An 18,280-nucleotide genomic window follows, 5' to 3' on the forward strand; every position below is an offset into this window, starting at 1 on the left:
ACTTCTGTGGGCCTTGAGCATATTCAGTCCCGACTGTTTCTTGTAGTGTTGTCCACCTGAGCTTTGGATCTTACTCTTTTTTTCTTTTCTCTTTTTTGGGGATCACGTCCTAACTTGAGATGGAGAAACTGAAGGACAGAATGTATGCCACGTACATCATGGTGGGCCAACAACCCAGCCTACTCATCAAATGGGTAAAATGTGTATCAGATTTAAAAAACAAAAACAAAAGCAAAACAAAAAAAAATAAGGGGGCCATGTACAAGAGCCCAAGAAAAATTCACATATCTATACTAATTACTATAGGATTTAAAAAAAAAAAAAGAAAAAAAAAGAAAAAGAAAAAGAAAAAGAGAGGCTATTTTGAGTTGAGTTTTAGGATACAAAATCCAACATGGATACAGAAAGCTCTTTCTCCTACTCCCAGCCTGAAGGCACAATGGTAGGAGGAATGACATCTATCCCAGCAGCAACTATTGGTGGTGCCACAGCCGCGTCCCATCCATCGCCTGACACAACTGCAATTCATAACAAATTATTGGTAAAAATCAATAGAATGCAGCATAAATATATCTGGGAGTATTTTAGTCTGGCAAGAAACCAAATGGCAATTTCCCTCCCATTCATATTGAGAATTTGGGCACCAAATAGCAATTAGTTGCATTCAAAATTAGACTTGAACCAATCGTAACCACAATCGATGTTGATTCTGTTATTTCTTTCCAATACAAGTTGAATGCCATCCAAACCATGGTTCCATATATCTGATAAGAATGTATCATATCAAATGATCCATGGTGGACACAATAATGGTCGGGCCTAGGAAATGATGTGCGGTCCATATCGTATTGGTTTTCGGGAGTTGCAATACGACTCTTGAAACAGATATTCAGAATCTTGATCCAAACACAGCACAAGTCTTTCAAACTTTTTCTTTTTTTTTTTTACAGTGGAATTAACATCATAGGTTGAAGATTTCCACAACATATTAAAGTGCAATTTATGGTGTGTTTGGTTGCACTGAATATCATGAAATTTCATGATATTTTGCACCAATTAGACTGATTAATCATGAAATTTCATTATGTTTGATGCAACCAAACACACCCGTAATCATTGTAGTTAATGAAATTACAATGGCAGTTCTGCAATAAAAGGTGGGTCAGCCCTTCTATTATCTAGTTTCCAGTTGGAATTGTTTTAATATTAACCATAAATAAGGCCCTATTTGGTTGCCACTTAAAAATGAATTCACCTCATTTTAGTTTAAGAGCGATTATGAACTATAAAAATAATCTTGATGGCCATACGAATTTATATAAACTATGATCTATAATACATAACTACTGTCGACTAAATGAGATGAAATCATTTTTAACTGGCAACCAAACAGGGCTGATGAATTTGCATCAATTATGATTTAAAACATAACGAAAAGGTCATAATGCTTCTGACCTGCAGCTGGCGTCCAGTCAACCTCAGGCACTGCAGGAATAGAGGGAGGTGCAACCACGTCTGGAACCCACTGCGTATCACTGATCTGGCTGGGCCATTGATCGCCGGATAGCCCAAGTGCAGTTGCTGTATAATCAGGAACTCCAACAGGCTCTTCCTCCTCCTGTTCCTTGGTCTCCTCAGGCTCCCTGTAGAAGAACAAATCTACCTGCATATACCACACAGATTCAGAATCGACTGCTATTAGGAAATTCATGAGATTCTGCCAGGTGTGGTAGACTTGATATATATGTATTGACCAGGCCTACCTCAACAGACACCCAAAAATCATTCTCCTAAACATTACAAGCCCTGCTATGCTGCAGGTTGTGGGGTTTCAGAATCCCGCTCTCCCAACATGTGTCAACATAGAATAGAAAGTAGATGCAAGATCCAGTCCGTTGATCAGGTGGGACCCACAATGTATTGTGCCGTGGCGCAAAAATAGGCCAGTTTGGTGAATGTGAGCCGCATGCACTTCTTGAATACATGAACCATTGGTTTATTATTTTAGCTGTCCCTTCTTTCAGAGACGCGCCTGCCTAATGACCCAACCACCCTGTTTTTAAGCCAAGTCACACAGCAGAGCCACCCAGATGTATGGCTTGATTCCCACACATACATGCCACATTGGCAGTTCCGCAGAGGGTAGGTTTCTTAATCATTCTCTGGTGTGTATCAATTGCATTTCTCAAACAGAAACTGTAACAAAAGACTGCTGCATCTCACCATTACATCCCACTTCTGCCCAGGAAGAATAGTGCCACGCATCTGCAGAACCATCCTTGCTAGCAGCCAGAAAAGACAACCGATGCTGTGTTTCCCCTTGTTATTGGCAGGAATTCCAATATCGACATACCGCATAGGTGAATCAGTATCACAGAAAGCAATGGTTGGAATGTTTCCAAGTGCAGCTTCCTTAATAGGCTGGACACGATTACCAAAACAATAAAAACAGTCAGAAACGATTATCCTAAACACAAAATTAACATTATATGTCAAAGGGCATACCTGATGATCAGTTCTGGGATCAGTCAGGATAAGAAGACGGGGTTCACTGAATGACGTCTGAAGCTGATTTGTGAAGGTCCCCGGTGTGTGTCGCCCCGCAATTGGATGAGCGCCAGTGTATTGTGCAAATTTCAGAACAGCTCTCTGGCCATAAGGTCTGGCAGATTGAACAATGATGTCTTGTGGGTTTTCAATGGCAACAATAACTCGAGCAGCAAGTTGAAGTTTCTCCCATGTTTTACCAAGGTTTATGATAAAGATACCTGAGATCAAAAGCCAACTAAGCTGGCAAACAATCTTTTTTAATCACCAACAAAAAAATTCATTTTTTTTTTTTTTTTGAAAGATAACTTGATTAAAAGGGGGGAGAAAAAATTCATTGATAGAGGAGAAAGCAAACAAAGATCCACCATAACAATGGATAGGAATCACCAGAACATAGAGAGGGTGGATAGGAATCCCCAGAACATAGAGATTAATCTTTGAACTTCCTCCTTGAAGAGTTTAGACAAGGGAAGAAGTGACACAAATAGTTAACAGGATAAGCTCGTTCCTAGTCTGTCAAACAAGTACCAATAGAAAGACAACTGAATAACAAGAGTGGTTAAAATGTTAACATTTTCCTTTACTCGAAAAACAACACAATACAAAGAGCTAATCTTGCCAGCTTTTTTGCCTAAGGATGGAAACATAGCAGGTTAATATGCTATGTGATAGAAGCAAAAGTGGATTCAAATTCTTATTATAAGATGTCTGAAGGAATCAGACACGACTTGCCTACTACCTGGGGTTACTGGAATCTCCTGTGGCTGTAACCCAATCTGCGGGGCCCACTGTGATGTTTGTGTTAGATCCGCTCCATCCATCCCTTCATCTCATTTTAGGACACAAGTTCAAAACATGAGGGAGATCCAAAACTCAAGTGGGCTACACCACATGAAACATTGGGAATTGAATTCCCACTGTTGAAACCTTCTTGGGGGACATGGAAGTTTTTGATTAGGCTGATATTTGTGGTTTCCCTTCATCCAAGTGAGAATCGCATTATGAAAGGGTCGGGTGGTGTTCAGGGAAGAGATCCCTTCTCAACCACACACGGCAACGTCGAAATCTAAATAAAGAAGAAGAAGAAGATGCAAACCACAACACAGAGATTTATGTGGTTCCCTTTCGGTACGTCCATGGATTCACACCAATCAACTATGCTCAAAGGCAAAAAAAAAAGAAAAAGCGAAGCAGCACTCAATAGAATGACAGCTCTCTCTCACGACAGAATATATACTCCAAACCAAACTAGGCTTTACATAAAACTCCATGTGAAGTTACAAAGCTCGACCCATGAAAGTGCTAGCTGGATGAACAGTACATCTCTGATAATCAAGCTCCATAGATCCTAATAGATGGCATATAAACATCATGGGCATAGTGTGCCGTAATGCCGTAATGGCAATGGTGGCAATTGTTACGCGTTATAGGATCATAATGGCTGCAAAGGCCATTATGGAAAAATTTTAAAAATAAAATAAAAATGAAACATAACGGCCCATTACGGGGCCAATATAGCTTCTTTTTTAAAGGAAGACCATAACAACCGTTATGGTTAGTATTGAAATGGAAATGATGGTGGCTGTTACGGTCACTATTACCGTTACAAAATACCTTGATCATAGGAGGCCCTAGGAAGGTTTCAATGTGGGGTTTTCAATGCCCACTGTTTCCTATGGTGTGGAAGATTTGAGTTTCATATCTTCCTTATGCTTGGGCCATGTCCTAAACAAGAATGAATGCTTGAAAACAAAATCTCAAATGTGCCTTGAATTTCAAGCTTCATTAACTTACCACCTGCTACTATATAAAAAATGTCTATGACACATGCACCCACTCACTCTTAAATTCTCCAAGATTTCCTTGAAGAGCCCGTTTAAGTACTCATGGCAAAACAACAAACTGGCTGACCATTGACCAATAATGAAGATTAACCCTTTTCAATTCAGAAAAAAAATTAAAAATTAAAAATCATTAAATTAGACATCTTTGAATACTGTTGAAAGACTATAAAACAGCATTATCAACAAAACCTAACACCATTGAAAGTAGTCCAACTGTAAAAATGCAACTACAATTCTAGAGCATGAACAAAGATGATAGTCTCCTAACATTTACAAGAAAACTCAAGATACTGCCCGTGACCTGAAGGATCACACTCAGGCTGGCCCAAACCAACCCGCGAAATGCTGCCCACTAATGTTTTATAAGTTGGCACCACTGGGTTTTCTTGCCAGAACTTGAAGCATATCGGAGCCCAGGCCACAGGTCCATCCTAAAACTCAAGCCTGGCTCCAATCAATAGGCCTTGAAACCCATCCAGAACCCTGGTCCAACGATGGCTAGATTCTGGACAGGGTGGGCCAGTTTGAATAAATGGGTCCCATGAAACAACAATAACAGCTGTTCAAACAAAATCACATGGGAAAACAAAAATCCGAAGCCTTCTATTTCGTTGTTATCAACCGTATAATTAGGATTGCCTTGTTGATTTTCACGCCACAGTCTACCCACGGTGGGACCCATCAGATCAACAGTCCTGATAACGAAAGGGTGGGCCCTACTCATAAAAACTCACTGGTTGAAGATTATATAGTTCCTCACCACATGACAGTAGGGTCAATCTATAATTTCCATCCATTTTCCTTTCGATCACACATCAACCGTTCGTTTCGCGGAACTGAACTGAACTAAGCAAAGAAGCACGGAAATTCTAAAAGGACAAGAAACAACGAATTGCAGAGAGAGAGAGAGAGAGAGAGAGAGAGAGAGAGAGAGAGAGAGAGAGAGTGTGTCCTGACCATCGGTTCTTCTTTTGAAGACGTAGCGATCCATCTGGAAATCGCAGTTCTTGGTGCCCAGATGCACGTCCGCCGCGAGCATCATCTGTATATCCGCCTCTTTCTGCGACAATCCCTTCTCAGCCATCTCTCTCTCTCTCTCTCTCTCTCTCAAACCCTAGATGCGAAGCTCCTTCCTCAAAAACAAGCCGGGAATCCCTTTCTTCCTCTGCTCTGCTGCTGCGTATATGCTGAAGTGAAAGAAAGGGGGAGGGTTTCTTTTGGGGTTAAAAACCCTAGCTTTCAACGTGGAATTGACCAAAACCGTCCAGGGCTTGAGTAGCCGGCGGTCCAATCTAGGCCCGGCCCCGACAGAAAATTTCGTTGGGCCTAGGTCAAGCTAGACCCTGCCCAAATATTTTTTTTAAAAAAAAATCTTGGCTTACACCTTCCCATCTCGAACATTTCCCCAGTAGCTACCATCAACTGTATTTCTTTGTCAGATCAACGGTTTGGATCACCAAACGTGGCCCCATATCTTACCCTATTCTGCATAAGTGAATGTTTAACTTGTGGACAGGACAGGTGCATCCATCCATGTATTAGTTCTTATGGGGTGAGCTCCATAATCAAACAATCCCAGTCAATCATTTCTACTACTGAATTTGTTACCTTTCAATCAGAGCTACTTCTATAGCCATCCATCTTTTACCTCAACCATAGTGTTTAGGATCATCCGACACATTCATGCAGGTCCCACCAGATGAGTGGCTGGGGACACGGAACGACCTACAAGTGAAATTGGTACATATGATGGTCCACTCAACAAAACCACAAGGGGACCCATGCACTTGGGGCCCGCATTTCATCTGGTGAATGAAAATGTGTGATAATCATACAAAGTTCCACAAGAATTGCTTGCTGGCCCTTTTGTTCCAGCCAGCACGCTATACAAGTAGGGCCCGTTGTGGACTGAGTGCAATCAAAAATCCACATTGACCGGATGATTAGCAACCTATGATTTGACCTACTGAATCTCTATTCGAACCATTTTCTTTCCAGCTTCCACTTCCATGGCCACCAATTAGCCTGCAACGATCAATATGATCCATGCCCCACCTACAACAGGGAACACAATTTAGACAGTTGGGCGGATGTATATATGTCGTGTGTGGTTCATCGGAGCTTGGGTGGGCCAGACCAGGCCAGACGCAGTAACTCTCCAGGCATAGCCCAGCATGATCTACGCTTGGAGCCTGTCCTGTAAGGACCCCACTCTATAACAAGGCTAAATCAAATTATAGACAGACAGCACCCAGGCTCCAACATTAGGGCCCCAACTGTCCCACAAGAGTCCACACCAAGTCACCTATGGCTGTCACAGACCGCTCCTGAATTTTCAGCCCGACAGCCACCAGCAGGCGATACTAGTAAAGAGTACATCACTAGAATAGCAGAAGAGAAACTAAAAATAAAAATTGGCCCAGTCCATTTGGGTCGAAGATCCGCTAAAATCGATTTTGGTGGAACCCATGCCCTCCACATTGGATTTGATGTAATAAAGGGGCGTTTTCCTCTGCATAATTGTAATTTACATAGTTTTACAAGGAAAAAAAAAAAAAGCCTGGCAAATCCAACATGGAGGGCATGGGGGCCCCAAGATTGCCAAGAACGGTTGATCCCTATTTTGACCCAACAAGGCCCTAATCCTAAGAATGCATTTACCAAGTAACAACTGCCACAAGTATATCTTCCAAATTCAAAACACAACAACAAGAAGCTTGCAGTCTCAAACATTACAAGAATGATCAGATAGCTGATATCCTGCATAGGACTTCAAATCAATCCATAATGCACCACCTCACTAGCAACTGTCACCATACTGGAAGAAAAAAAATGAAAAATCAGCTGAGAATGGGGAATATGCGAGTTATGTGGTCTAACGGGATGCTGTCTGCAGTGTTTTTCTTGAGCTCCGGCTGGTTGAATTCGTTGCGAGGAAGCACAATGAGCTGGCCCCGGCCATGGCCCTTCTCCAGGGCCCACCCGCAGTTGGCCACCTGGTGCTCCAGAAACTTGTCCAAAGAGAGGCCCTCGATGTTGATCGCCTGTTACATGCGCACAAGTCGGATGTTTACAATGGTACCATACAAAAATAACTGGAAGGTACACCATTTCTGTACCCTCCAGTAGTTGTACAGGTGGTGCTAACCTTCTGGTACCTGAGCTCTTCTTCTGGCAAACCCCATCATGGGATTAGGCCATACCCCACTGTCCCCCACTGTCAGATTATCTCAGCAATCTAATTGGTGGCTTGGAAATGGAAACATACAGATGATAGGGGCCCAATTGGATGGTTAAGATCATCTGATGGCACCTCGGTCATCTCCAATCTACCCAGGGCCCACTAAGTCAATGGTTTTGACCACCAAAATGCAGGCCCCTAAAGTTTTGTTGGGCAACAAATTGCTCAGTCAAATGTTGTACATTCCTACCTAACTCCAACACAGGGCAGTGATCATAGACTGCAGGAAAAACCAATGCAGAGGCTGATTGTGCATATGTAGTGAGGAGATTGCTAGTGTTGGTTTGTTTCACGACACAACCCCGAGGCCTGTTTGTAAATGCCGTTTTGATCAAAACGCCTGTTCATGTTATGCGTTTGGATGCACTTTTCAAAACCCCGCCTCATCTCCAGCTCAAAAAAATAGGCACTAAAACGCTGACTCTGCAAAAACCAAAATTGCAGGCTTGCAACCACCTTTGGAGGAAGTGCATCCAAATGAGCCCCTTGTGAAGCAGACACAGTCAGGCAAGTTTATCGAGACTGCTCCAGGCAAAAGTTTGTAGAGAACCATTCAGGTTCTCAGTTTGTAGAAGTGGACCACATGGTTTAATGACAGAAACTGTTGAATAATGGGTCCCATTCTGAGTGGACCATGCACCAAAAATCTCCCCAGTGGAAAATTCCTAACTTTTCAAGAGGCTCCCATCAAATGGACAGGAAAGAAAATAAAGCAACACATTCTAATATTAAGGGCTCTATATTCTTAACCAAGAATCTCCCAATCTGGGTGGAGCATGGGCAATCCAGTGAGGCCCATGCACAAACTGAAAACTGAACATGGACCCCACTTGTACATACTGTACAACTCTGGACCAGAGCATTGTAATAATAAGTCTCAGAGAAAATTGTTTGAATGATGGGAGAAAAAAAAAAGGCCAGATTACGCTGTGCATAAAATTTAAAAATTAAAATTAAAAATAATATATATATATATAATAAAAAAACAAATTTAACACAAAATCTTTTAGGGTCTGTTTGGATGCTTCTTCATTCAATTCATTTATAGAGGAAATGAACATAATGTGAATAGGACTCATTTATTTGATGATGCCAGCCAACCCCTTGATCGCAATTCCATTTCTTTCAAGTTGGAAGAGAATAGTTACTAATTGCAATTTGGGGCTAGTGGGGCTGGCAACACTATTATCATTTACCATTTATTGAATTGAATTATTGCAATTCAATCTGATTTACCATCCAAAAAGCAGCCTTATGCCTGAAGGGCATGGCCAGTATTTGGCACCCTCTTTCATGGAAAAACCTCAGGTATTCTTTAGCCTGAGGACGTGTAAAGACAGGGCTACATGGTGTTGAGAATGTGCCAAAAAACAATTACTTTAAGTTGGAATTGAAAGGAACACCACTGCATTTTAAAACTACCTACTCATTATAAATACTCTAAAACATCATCAAATCAACTCAGTTAAGCATCCAAACACGGTAAGTTTGAAAGCATAGCAATTTCAGTACTAAACCACATCCCTCACAAATTAGAAGAGTAAAGGAGAGAAAATCAAAAGCTTACCTCAGCAAGGACAGGTCGCGGAACCTTCTGATAAGTCAGTGAAAGGACATGAATTGCATGAGCTTGGATTGCTTGCTCAAAACCTGCATTTGCTCTTTCGCGCAAGTTAGAATAACCAGCAAGGCGACGACCAAAACAGACCTGATTTATCCAAAATGTCCAAGATACTATATTTTTTCAGATTAATAGAGAGAAACGAGGTGTACATTTTGATGGGGTGTATCAATGAATTGAACTCGAAACACAAGGATCCAATTCCATCCTAATTATTGATGAACAATTTCACCTCTAGATGAGATCCAATATGTCACCAATAGATCCAATCACCGCAAGTAATTAAGAAACAACAGGAAATAACAATAACTTTGTGGAGTTGCTCCAGAAAAGGCCCAAGGAGTCACAACAAGGGCTTTTTAGAAAAATCGCTCTTCTAGGGATTTGAATCCCATTACTCTTCAGAAAAAAAAAAAGAAGAAGGGATTTGAATCCCATTGCTGGAAACAAGAAAATCTAATTTGATTCATTCGAAATTCAATTAATCTCTAAAACAACTTCCATACATATGGCTACATTTATATACATATGCCTACTTGAATCTGATGCTCGAATGCCTTGGAAGGTTGTGGAGGAGCCTACATGATGATATTTCCTTTGATTCTCTCTTTTAATTTCGTCTCCAGGAATGATTCATTAGTAAACTTTTAATTGTTCCTTTCTTTCCAGATTTCCCAACATAATGCAAAGGGCAGCAACCACCAAAGCAGCTTACTCTTTCTTGGATCACTTCCCCAACTACAAAGGAGCTCTCCAATCTTTTCTCCAAATGTTCAAGATATCCTGAACATGTTTGGGAAGGAGCGTCATATTGAACTAGCCATGTGACAACGGTGAAAAAGATGATGAATTGATTTGATTCCCCCATTTTGCACATCACGCATGCACAAGGGTGAATCCCCTACTCTTTAAATGACCAAGGGTAAGAATTTTATCCCGCACCACCAACCATGCAAATGCAGCACAGTATCCCAAACCAAGGTAGAGACAGAAGAGTGATCTTCATTATATACACAACACATACGTGATGGGGCACACCTGATAAATGGCTCAGATCTTGTTCACAAAGTGGCATGCATGTCGTGAGTAGGATAACATCCCACTCTTGTATGTAGCCTTCATTCCTCTTTTGGAAATGGAGTGGCAAAAATGGTGCCCGTCCCAACAATGAACGATCACTATCATGCGCCTCACACTTCTCACAACTTCGTGGTGGACATGAGAAACAAACAACCAAACCAACCTTGAGAACTCGGTGATGCAAATCCAAACACTTTATAAAAAGTGTATCCACATAAAAAGAAGAACCTGAAGAATCTATATTAAAAGACTGACTGTTGATCCTACAGTTAGAGTTTTCAATATCAGTTTACTATTTTGACACGGTTGACCAATCAAATAGTACGGGCAGGGTCCTATCCAATCTAGTCAAATAGTCCAGTCAATATTGGTGTTTGCCTAGTCAAAGTTATTAGTAATTAGTCAATAGTTTACAAAAGTAAAGTTAGTTTCCATTAGACGATTGTCAAAGACTTGACTTGGAATTTTTCTACAACTTGCATTACAAGCTATTCATACCTTACCAGCCATATAGTTCAGTTTTAAGAATAAATTTTAATAAAGCAAAAATCAGTTATTTTCCTCTGTTTTGGTGTCCCCAAAGACTTGAAAGGAAGTATGCCTCCTTACCCTTTGCACAAGTTGTGTAAATCAACATATAGTTATACCCTTCCCTTATTCCTTTCTTTATCTATATTTTTCTTTTGGCACACATGCATACAACCTCATCCAACCACTGTTGCAATAAATTTAGCTTTATAAAGCCTAATTTCTAGTTGTCAGCCAAATTCATTCAATCCTTTAAACTGATATCTATATAATCTGCAATATAACTTGTGCTTCTAATTACTTACATTCCCTATTCCCCTACAACCTCTAAACCAGTTCCTACACCTAGAAATTTGAAAATCCTCCTCTAGACTTAGATGTTTGAGACTCGAAACTGATATTTCAGTTTTGATTACCCTTCCAACATCACTCATAGATAACCCTTTAAAGTTTAACCTTTTTTAAATTCTTCTTTTCTGTTGGAATTACATAGATGGTTCTTCAAGATAGCAAACCACCTAATTGTATAGGGAAAATCTAAAAGACATGCAACAATTTCCACAGTTATAGATTCTAGCAATTGAACTGTTGCCATTTAAAAGAAAAAAAAAAAAAGAAGAAGAAGAAAAAAAAGGAAAAAGAATGAGGGATAACATGGGACAAGCCTAGATCCTAATAGGTTTTCTGTTACCTGGTACAACTTCAACTATGCTGCGGTTTTTTGCTGCCTCATCCCAAAACTCACGGAACCTTGCTGTCTGCAGTAAATTAAAAAAAGGGGCAAAATAGCATGTTCAATCAGTTTCAAGCATGCATGAATATACACATACATGCTTGAGCTAAAAACTGGATTCATACCTCAAGATAATGTGAGAGGACAATCAGTGTCTTGAACTGTTCCTCCATTTGCTGATAATGGAAAAGAGGTAATGGTTCATATGTTTGCAAAAAAAAAAAAAAACTCTTATTAAACAATTAAAAAGATAGCTATGAAAATTGAGCACTCTAATCTCATTAAAGATTGAACAAGTAAACACTTCCATAGACCAGTCACCGTAATAGGATCTTGAAGCCTGCCCAAATGGGCGAGATCCATGCCATTCATCAGGTGGGACCAATAATGCATGTCTCACAGTCACAGCCCAAAAATCAGGCTGGTACTCTAATCAGGTGGCCATGCATGTATGAAAGAAATCAACATTTAACAGTATCCAAGCAACATTGTGCAATGCATAAACATGGCCCAAACGACTTTTTCAAGCCACAGTGCATCAATTGTGGTGCCCATCCAATCTATGACCTACATCTCACACAGATTGGCAGAGTCGGATCCGAGATCAAATTCTGAGGCATGCATGACAGTGATTTACATGCCTAATAAAGATGGGAAAGAAGGAAAATACCACTCGTTCTGGGATTAAGAAGAGACAGAGGTTAAAATCTGGAGCTGGCATTGCCATGAGAGCCTGTTAAAACAATAATTGCACAAAAAAATGTACTTAGTTTAGATGCCAAGAAAAATATAAAATCCAATAATTTCTACACTGTTTTAGCAGGAGAAAATGCACTAGACCTTGACCAAAATCCGAGCAACAATTTGGATGCTCATCCGCTCTGGCTCAAACTGTAAGAGAAAAAAAAAACATATGAGCATGAAAAAATGGGAGGAAAACAATTTGGAATCTCTGCCATTCAGCTCAACATGTTGGCCAATTTTTATCCAGAAAAGAGAGAGAGAGAGAGAGAGAGAGAGAGAGAGAGAGAGAGAGAGAGGAGAAAACGTAGCAAGGCAAAGCCTTTTGAGTGAGTGAGAAAGAGATAGAGAGCACAGATTCTAGGATGTGGAAGATCAGATGATTAATGCTGGCATTGAATAAGTTTTATCATGAGCATTATGTTGGTCATTTGATCAACAGTTCAGACTCTGTGAGAGTTGACAAGATGCCCTACTGTTGGATCGTGGGAATAATTGATGGTGGATGGTGAGGATTTTGCCTCAGGTGCACTTGCATTAAGGGCATGGTGAACATAGTAATAATGGGAAGATTAGGAGAACCAATCCACTTGAGTAGCACCTACCAACCACCATAGAAACAGATCCTAATGGGATTCCTCCCACTGAAGATGTAAAGGTAACCCCAATAAGTGCTATTAGCTGCACGCTTTGAAGTTTCAAAGAACCAATCTGATGGAGCCGCTAAAAGCCTAGGACCCCAAAATTGGTTGGACTGTAAGTGTTTCATTTTCCCTATTTATATGACAAAAGGCATTTATCTAATACACATGGGTGCAACCACAGGATCTCCAATTCAAAGAATATTCTATTTTCAAACAGGTCCCATTGCACCCTAATTATTAGGAGTGGCAGCCGTTCCAACTTTGGATTGTAAATCTTGAGCATTCAAGCTAATCGATCCAATTCACTAGCATCCAAAATTCAAACATGTGCCAAATCCTAACCCTACAATTAGGTATGTGTCGATATTTTTTTTATTTCCCTTCTCTTATTGTACTTAGGGCCTATTTGGGGTTGCTTCTCACAATAGCAAAATTGATTCTCAAGAAATAATTCTCTAGATTGTTTCTTGTGTATGTGAAAAAAATGTATGTTTGGCAATTTCTTGTAGAAAAATGTTTTTGCTATAAAAGAACATGTTTGGTTAACAAGCACAACAAATTTGTTAACAGACAACACACATGACCATTCTCCACTTTTCCCTCTAGTGTGGCCCACTATAGTTTCAGATAGGGCTGATTTTTTGGCTCACATCCTAACATGAGCTGTTTCATATGGTGTACAGAGTGGATAGGTCACATGCATCATAGTGGCCCCTCAGCCTTTTGGTGCATTGACTCCGTACATTTCTGCATGTCACTGAGAGAGAAGCCTCAGGACATCCTTCCTATCACCACACCTGCAAGGAGTCCTGTAAGTGGAAGCTCCGTGGGGCCCACCACAATGCCCACCTGACATCCACTCAATCCACTAGTTTCACCAGCTCATGTGGGTGACACTAGACAAAACAGTGGTGGTTGAATGCCCACCATTGAAAACTTCAAGGGGGCCACAGAAGTTTTGGATTATGATGATATTGTTTTTCCATTCAACCTGGTACGAATAACCTTATGAACTGTTTAGATAGCATATAAACATCACAGCGGCCCCCACGCAGGTTTCAATGGTGGGTGTTCAATCCCAGTTTAAGACATGGATCTACCTCATTTTTGGGGTCAGATCCTAATATGATATGGAGAAACTGATGGATGGAGTGGATGTTGCAAAGTTGTGCTCACGTGTGAAGGTGTACATCTCTACACTATTGTGCAACAAACCTTCCAACCAAGAGGCCGAATTCAATTTCTGGAGAGTCATTTTCACAAGTCTGTGGAAATGGAAATGCCATCAAGAAACAGAGGCTAGGCCTAAAAAGGTAATTTTCATAATAAAAAATACAAAAAGAAAAAAAGAAAAAAGAAGAAGCATTTTCTTTAGCAAAGCTAAACAGGCCCTTAATATGTGATGGTGATCTTGGGATTAGTTGCACAAAGAAATCTGATTTGCTATCATGAATTGCATAAACAAAAGGATAGCATGCACTATGAATTGGTATACAACAACAGTGAGCAGGAATCCTCACATGTTTGGAAACAAAATTTGAAAAACCCATTTTGAAATACATGTTGGACCCTCATCCACCCTTCTTTGGATCATGCCAGATAGGTATTTCAACATCTGACTTTCAAATGCAATTTCAAAATATTTTGGGATTCCCACCAAATCTCTCTCCTCTTTGAGAAATGTGTTCAGCAACTCTCTGTGAATACTGCGTGCACACCAAATGGGTCACATTACATACATAGAAATACTGAGATGCACACGAGAATCGTAAGATCTCCAACCTGATAGAGCCGAAGAAGGCAGAGATTTGCATCCAAACTGTATGTTTGTGATGAAACCTACATCATGAAACATGGAACAGATGAAATCAATGAGTTCCAAAACAACACCAACAACAGTACAACCACTCAATTTCTCTATATCCATGCATTCGACAAGCGTGAGGTTTTGGTTTAGTTGTAATGTACCAAAGCCTCTACATATGTAGCCATCAATATAGTAGGCCCTACCGTGTATGGACTATGGTACAAACACTGTGCCAATTTGAAAATCCTATATGTCCAACGGATAGACTTTCCACTTTGAATTTGAACCATTGACCCCTTTTATTATTTTTGCCATCCTTTTGGAAGCCATGGATCCGATGGGTAGGATCGTGCAAATGGTGTCGTTTTTCTACCATGGGCCAACCCTGTATTGTGCTGATTCACTGTTAACCAAGATGAATTATCATGATTCACGACATGCTAGAGATACCCTCTCAGGAAGCAGAGTCATCCCTTATGAGGAAATACAAAACATCTGGGAGCAAAATCGCTTTACTTTGCTCAGCCAGCAACCATACACAAAGGACCCCACCTATCAGTGATCCTGACTGTTCGTTTGAGGTGGGTCCCACAATTAATGGGGCATGCCCAACAACCTATCCCATCCGATAACCTTAACTATAAAATGGGTGCAATTTCTTCCAGTCGAATGACAACAGCTGAATTTTTATGGTAGCGTTTGGATGCTCAAGTGAACCGAATTGCAATCGTTCAATTCAATGAAAAATCAGAAAAAGGCCAGAGTGATCCGACTCTCCACCTCCATTTTTGTTCATTCACCTAAATTCGAAAGTGAGCATCCAAACGCTCCCTAATTAGAGAGAGAGAGAGAGAGAGAGAGACCTGCTCGTTAACGTAGGCCTCGAGATCGGGAAGGATGTCGGGATTGTACGGATTGACTGCGACTAGCTGCTCGACGGTGTAGGATGAGGAGGGAGACGACATCTCTCGTTCTCTTCCCATTTCTCCAAAACCTACTCAACTCGACAAACGATCAAGGGTTTTACTGTCTTTGGGATGGACCCGAACCCGAGTGGCCCAACCTGTACCTGAAGTCGGGTCAGGTTGGGCCGCTGTGATTCTGCATGCTTGCCCTAACATGACCCAACCTGAGTTGGTTTGGAGGTTGGAAATTCAACATTAGCTCCAGTTGGGTTGGTCCTCGGGCCAACTCATGAGGAGAGGTTTCAGCGTGAGTTGACCCTCAATCCGAGTTATTTGGAAGGACTTCATTTCCCATTGTGTGTATTAGAAAAATATTTCATTTAATATATATATATATATATATAAGTCATGCTCACTTGTGCACCTTTGTACACGTGTCATGGGTGTCTAATCCGAATGGTCTGTGTGATGCGAAATCCCATAAAACCATAAGGCACAAAATTTCACCCTGATCTAAAATTCTGATGGGCTATTGCAAAGAGAAATGCAAATCAAGGGGATGAAACTGTTTTCATTTTTCATGGTCCTCCAAAGTTTTGGATCAAAGTAAAAATTGGGTCGAGGGTTCATGAGGTATTGCTTCACATGGACTGTTCAACCAAAGTTTTGGATCAAAGTAAAAATTGGGCCCAAGGGGTTTCATGAGATGCTGCTTCACTGTTTGGATTTTGGAGTAACATAAGTGTGATGAGTTCTCAAAAAAGTTCACACGAGTTCCGTGCGAACTGGTGCATAGTTGAGCATTTGGCTATATATATATTCTAAAATTTATTACGATATAAGCTAATTAAATTAGATTTCGTATTTATTATATTATTTTGTATTGAAATTATTCCTCATATATAAATTTAAGACCTTACACTCAATAAAATACAAGTAATTAGTTAATAATTCAACTTTGTTTTTCCTTCTTCCAGTTTTATCATAAGTCAGCATTCTAGAAGTATATCTACTTGTGCTCCTTGTGCTCCCTTTGGTAACATTTAAAAGTCCAGCAGCCTCAATATCTAACGGTTCAATGTTCATTTGAAGCTTCCAGTTTATTAATTGGTTTAAATGTATCACTAAAGTCAAGTTGGGTTGAGAGGAGTCTTAGATCCAATCAATTTAATAACTAATTTAGAAGTTTGGTCCCTATCCAACCCATTAAAATTTAGGTCGGGTCTAGATCTTGTTATATTTAGACCCAACCCTGTTTATCTCATGGGTTGGGTATAAAAAATTGTAATTGAATTTTAAAACAACAATACTCTAAAGGCCTGTTTGGGAGCTTGGATCTAGAATGTATTGAAATCTAAATCACAATTATATTGGAATGAAGGTGATTCTGAATCCTCATTTGTGCTTGGTTGAATTGCACTAGGATCCAAATCTTTTGTTTGGGAGCATGTATCTTGAATGCATTAAAATTCTTCAGTATATTCACAAGACTTGGATTTTATTAACTAAACCCATTAAAATATATACTTTAACAAAAAAAAAAAAAAAAAAGAAAGAGAAAATTTCGGATGGGTCACAAATGTAAGGATCACAAACAAACAACCCCGAGTGCATTGGTTCTATCAAAATTTAAAACAAAATGCTCCAAGAACATTTTGTATATCTTAGACAAAACGACTAATCCCACTGTGCAGGTAATAATTAAAAGAAAATTCCACTAACAAAGCACCCATTACAATTTCCATCTTAGGATGGTCCATTGGATCTCATCCAGGAGTTCATAATTTCCCACTTACATTAGGTAGTCTTAATTAATTAATCAAACTTTTAAATTTTATATTTGTATTAATTGACTACTACTTTCTACAGGCACAGGTCATGTTCGGGTCGGGTCCATTTTAGGGTGGGCCCAAATCAGACCCATTTAAAAACCAGATCTATGTCAGGTCAATTTTGAGAGGTTCTATGACCCACCCATTTAGTGATTCACCACGAACTTTCGGACCTAGATCTTCTCTATGGGTTTTAGGTATAAGATCCCTACAATGATGTACTCAAAGCGGTTCAGTTTTGATTTAGTACTTAGATAAAGAAATGAAGGGAGGTGTTCATGCCTTCAACGGAGAAGGTGGCCTTAGACAGAACTGAAAGATTTGATGCGCCACAAGGAATCCAAAGCCAGTGATGTACTCACCACAAAATACATGTCAAAAATAGCAGAAGAGCCCTGTCTCGGAGAACCAAAATGCTGAGCAAGCAATGCAATAGCCAGTAGTTATAAATCAAAAATAGCAGAAGCAATCAAGTGCTGCTGCTATCTATCACGGTGCTCCACCAATATTCTTTATAGAAAACAGAATTGATTCATATGGACAATGGTCCATATCTAACACCTCTAAAAGATCTACCTGAATAATTCAAGGGCATGTAAATGGACAATTGGACAATTGGAAAAATTTAGGAACTGGTACATGCACGTAAAATTCAATCAGAGTTCACCAGATGAACAGTCTGATCACCTGTTTGTGTGGGTTTTTTTTTTTTTTTTTTTTTCGGCCCAATCTAAAAAGAATGAAAACATCAAAC

The 18,280-nt window shown here is 40.0% G+C and overlaps 2 protein-coding genes across 3 annotated transcripts; both read right to left on the reverse strand.

The window, feature by feature from the left end:
• Positions 1–240: 240 nt before the first annotated feature.
• Positions 241–5,587, reverse strand: LOC131228181 (small ribosomal subunit protein uS2-like). Of its 2 annotated transcripts, none has more exons than XM_058224036.1 (5): positions 5,352–5,587; positions 2,506–2,768; positions 2,224–2,421; positions 1,456–1,663; positions 241–518 (listed from the first exon to the last, which is right to left on the reverse strand). In XM_058224036.1, exons 1-5 carry the CDS (start codon positions 5,476–5,478, stop codon positions 418–420), a joined length of 897 nt encoding a protein of 298 aa, XP_058080019.1. In that variant the 5' UTR covers positions 5,479–5,587; the 3' UTR covers positions 241–417. The 2 variants fall into 2 exon arrangements, with proteins under 2 accessions (XP_058080019.1, XP_058080020.1); XM_058224037.1 differs by having other exon boundaries at positions 2,506–2,790; positions 5,352–5,491.
• Positions 5,588–7,050: 1,463 nt separating this feature from the next.
• LOC131228183 (eukaryotic translation initiation factor 3 subunit K-like) lies at positions 7,051–15,808 on the reverse strand. Its single transcript, XM_058224038.1, has 8 exons — positions 15,653–15,808; positions 14,765–14,821; positions 12,438–12,488; positions 12,268–12,330; positions 11,723–11,773; positions 11,556–11,622; positions 9,203–9,285; positions 7,051–7,438 (listed from the first exon to the last, which is right to left on the reverse strand). Exons 1-8 carry the CDS (start codon positions 15,770–15,772, stop codon positions 7,235–7,237), a joined length of 696 nt encoding a protein of 231 aa, XP_058080021.1. The 5' UTR covers positions 15,773–15,808; the 3' UTR covers positions 7,051–7,234.
• Between the last annotated feature and the right edge of the window lie 2,472 nt (positions 15,809–18,280).

The sequence above is a fragment of the Magnolia sinica genome, chromosome 15 (genome assembly GCF_029962835.1).
Source record: "Magnolia sinica isolate HGM2019 chromosome 15, MsV1, whole genome shotgun sequence".
Taxonomy (NCBI): Eukaryota; Viridiplantae; Streptophyta; class Magnoliopsida; order Magnoliales; family Magnoliaceae; genus Magnolia; species Magnolia sinica.

Excerpts from the sequence above, each read along its gene's own strand:
- LOC131228181 (XM_058224036.1), bottom strand. The coding sequence starts at position 5,478 with ATGGCTGAGAAGGGATTGTCGCAGAAAGAGGCGGATATACAGATGATG. Across the intron at positions 2,422-2,505 it reads ATCCCAGAACTGATCATCAG|CCTATTAAGGAAGCTGCACT; the intron begins GTATGCCCTTTG and ends AATCGTGTCCAG. Across the intron at positions 519-1,455 it reads TGACTGGACGCCAGCTGCAG|TTGTGTCAGGCGATGGATGG; the intron begins GTCAGAAGCATT and ends TATGAATTGCAG.
- LOC131228183 (XM_058224038.1), bottom strand. The coding sequence starts at position 15,772 with ATGGGAAGAGAACGAGAGATGTCGTCTCCCTCCTCATCCTACACCGTC. Across the intron at positions 12,331-12,437 it reads TTGCTCGGATTTTGGTCAAG|GCTCTCATGGCAATGCCAGC; the intron begins GTCTAGTGCATT and ends TTGTTTTAACAG. Across the intron at positions 11,774-12,267 it reads TCTTAATCCCAGAACGAGTG|CAAATGGAGGAACAGTTCAA; the intron begins GTATTTTCCTTC and ends TTCCATTATCAG.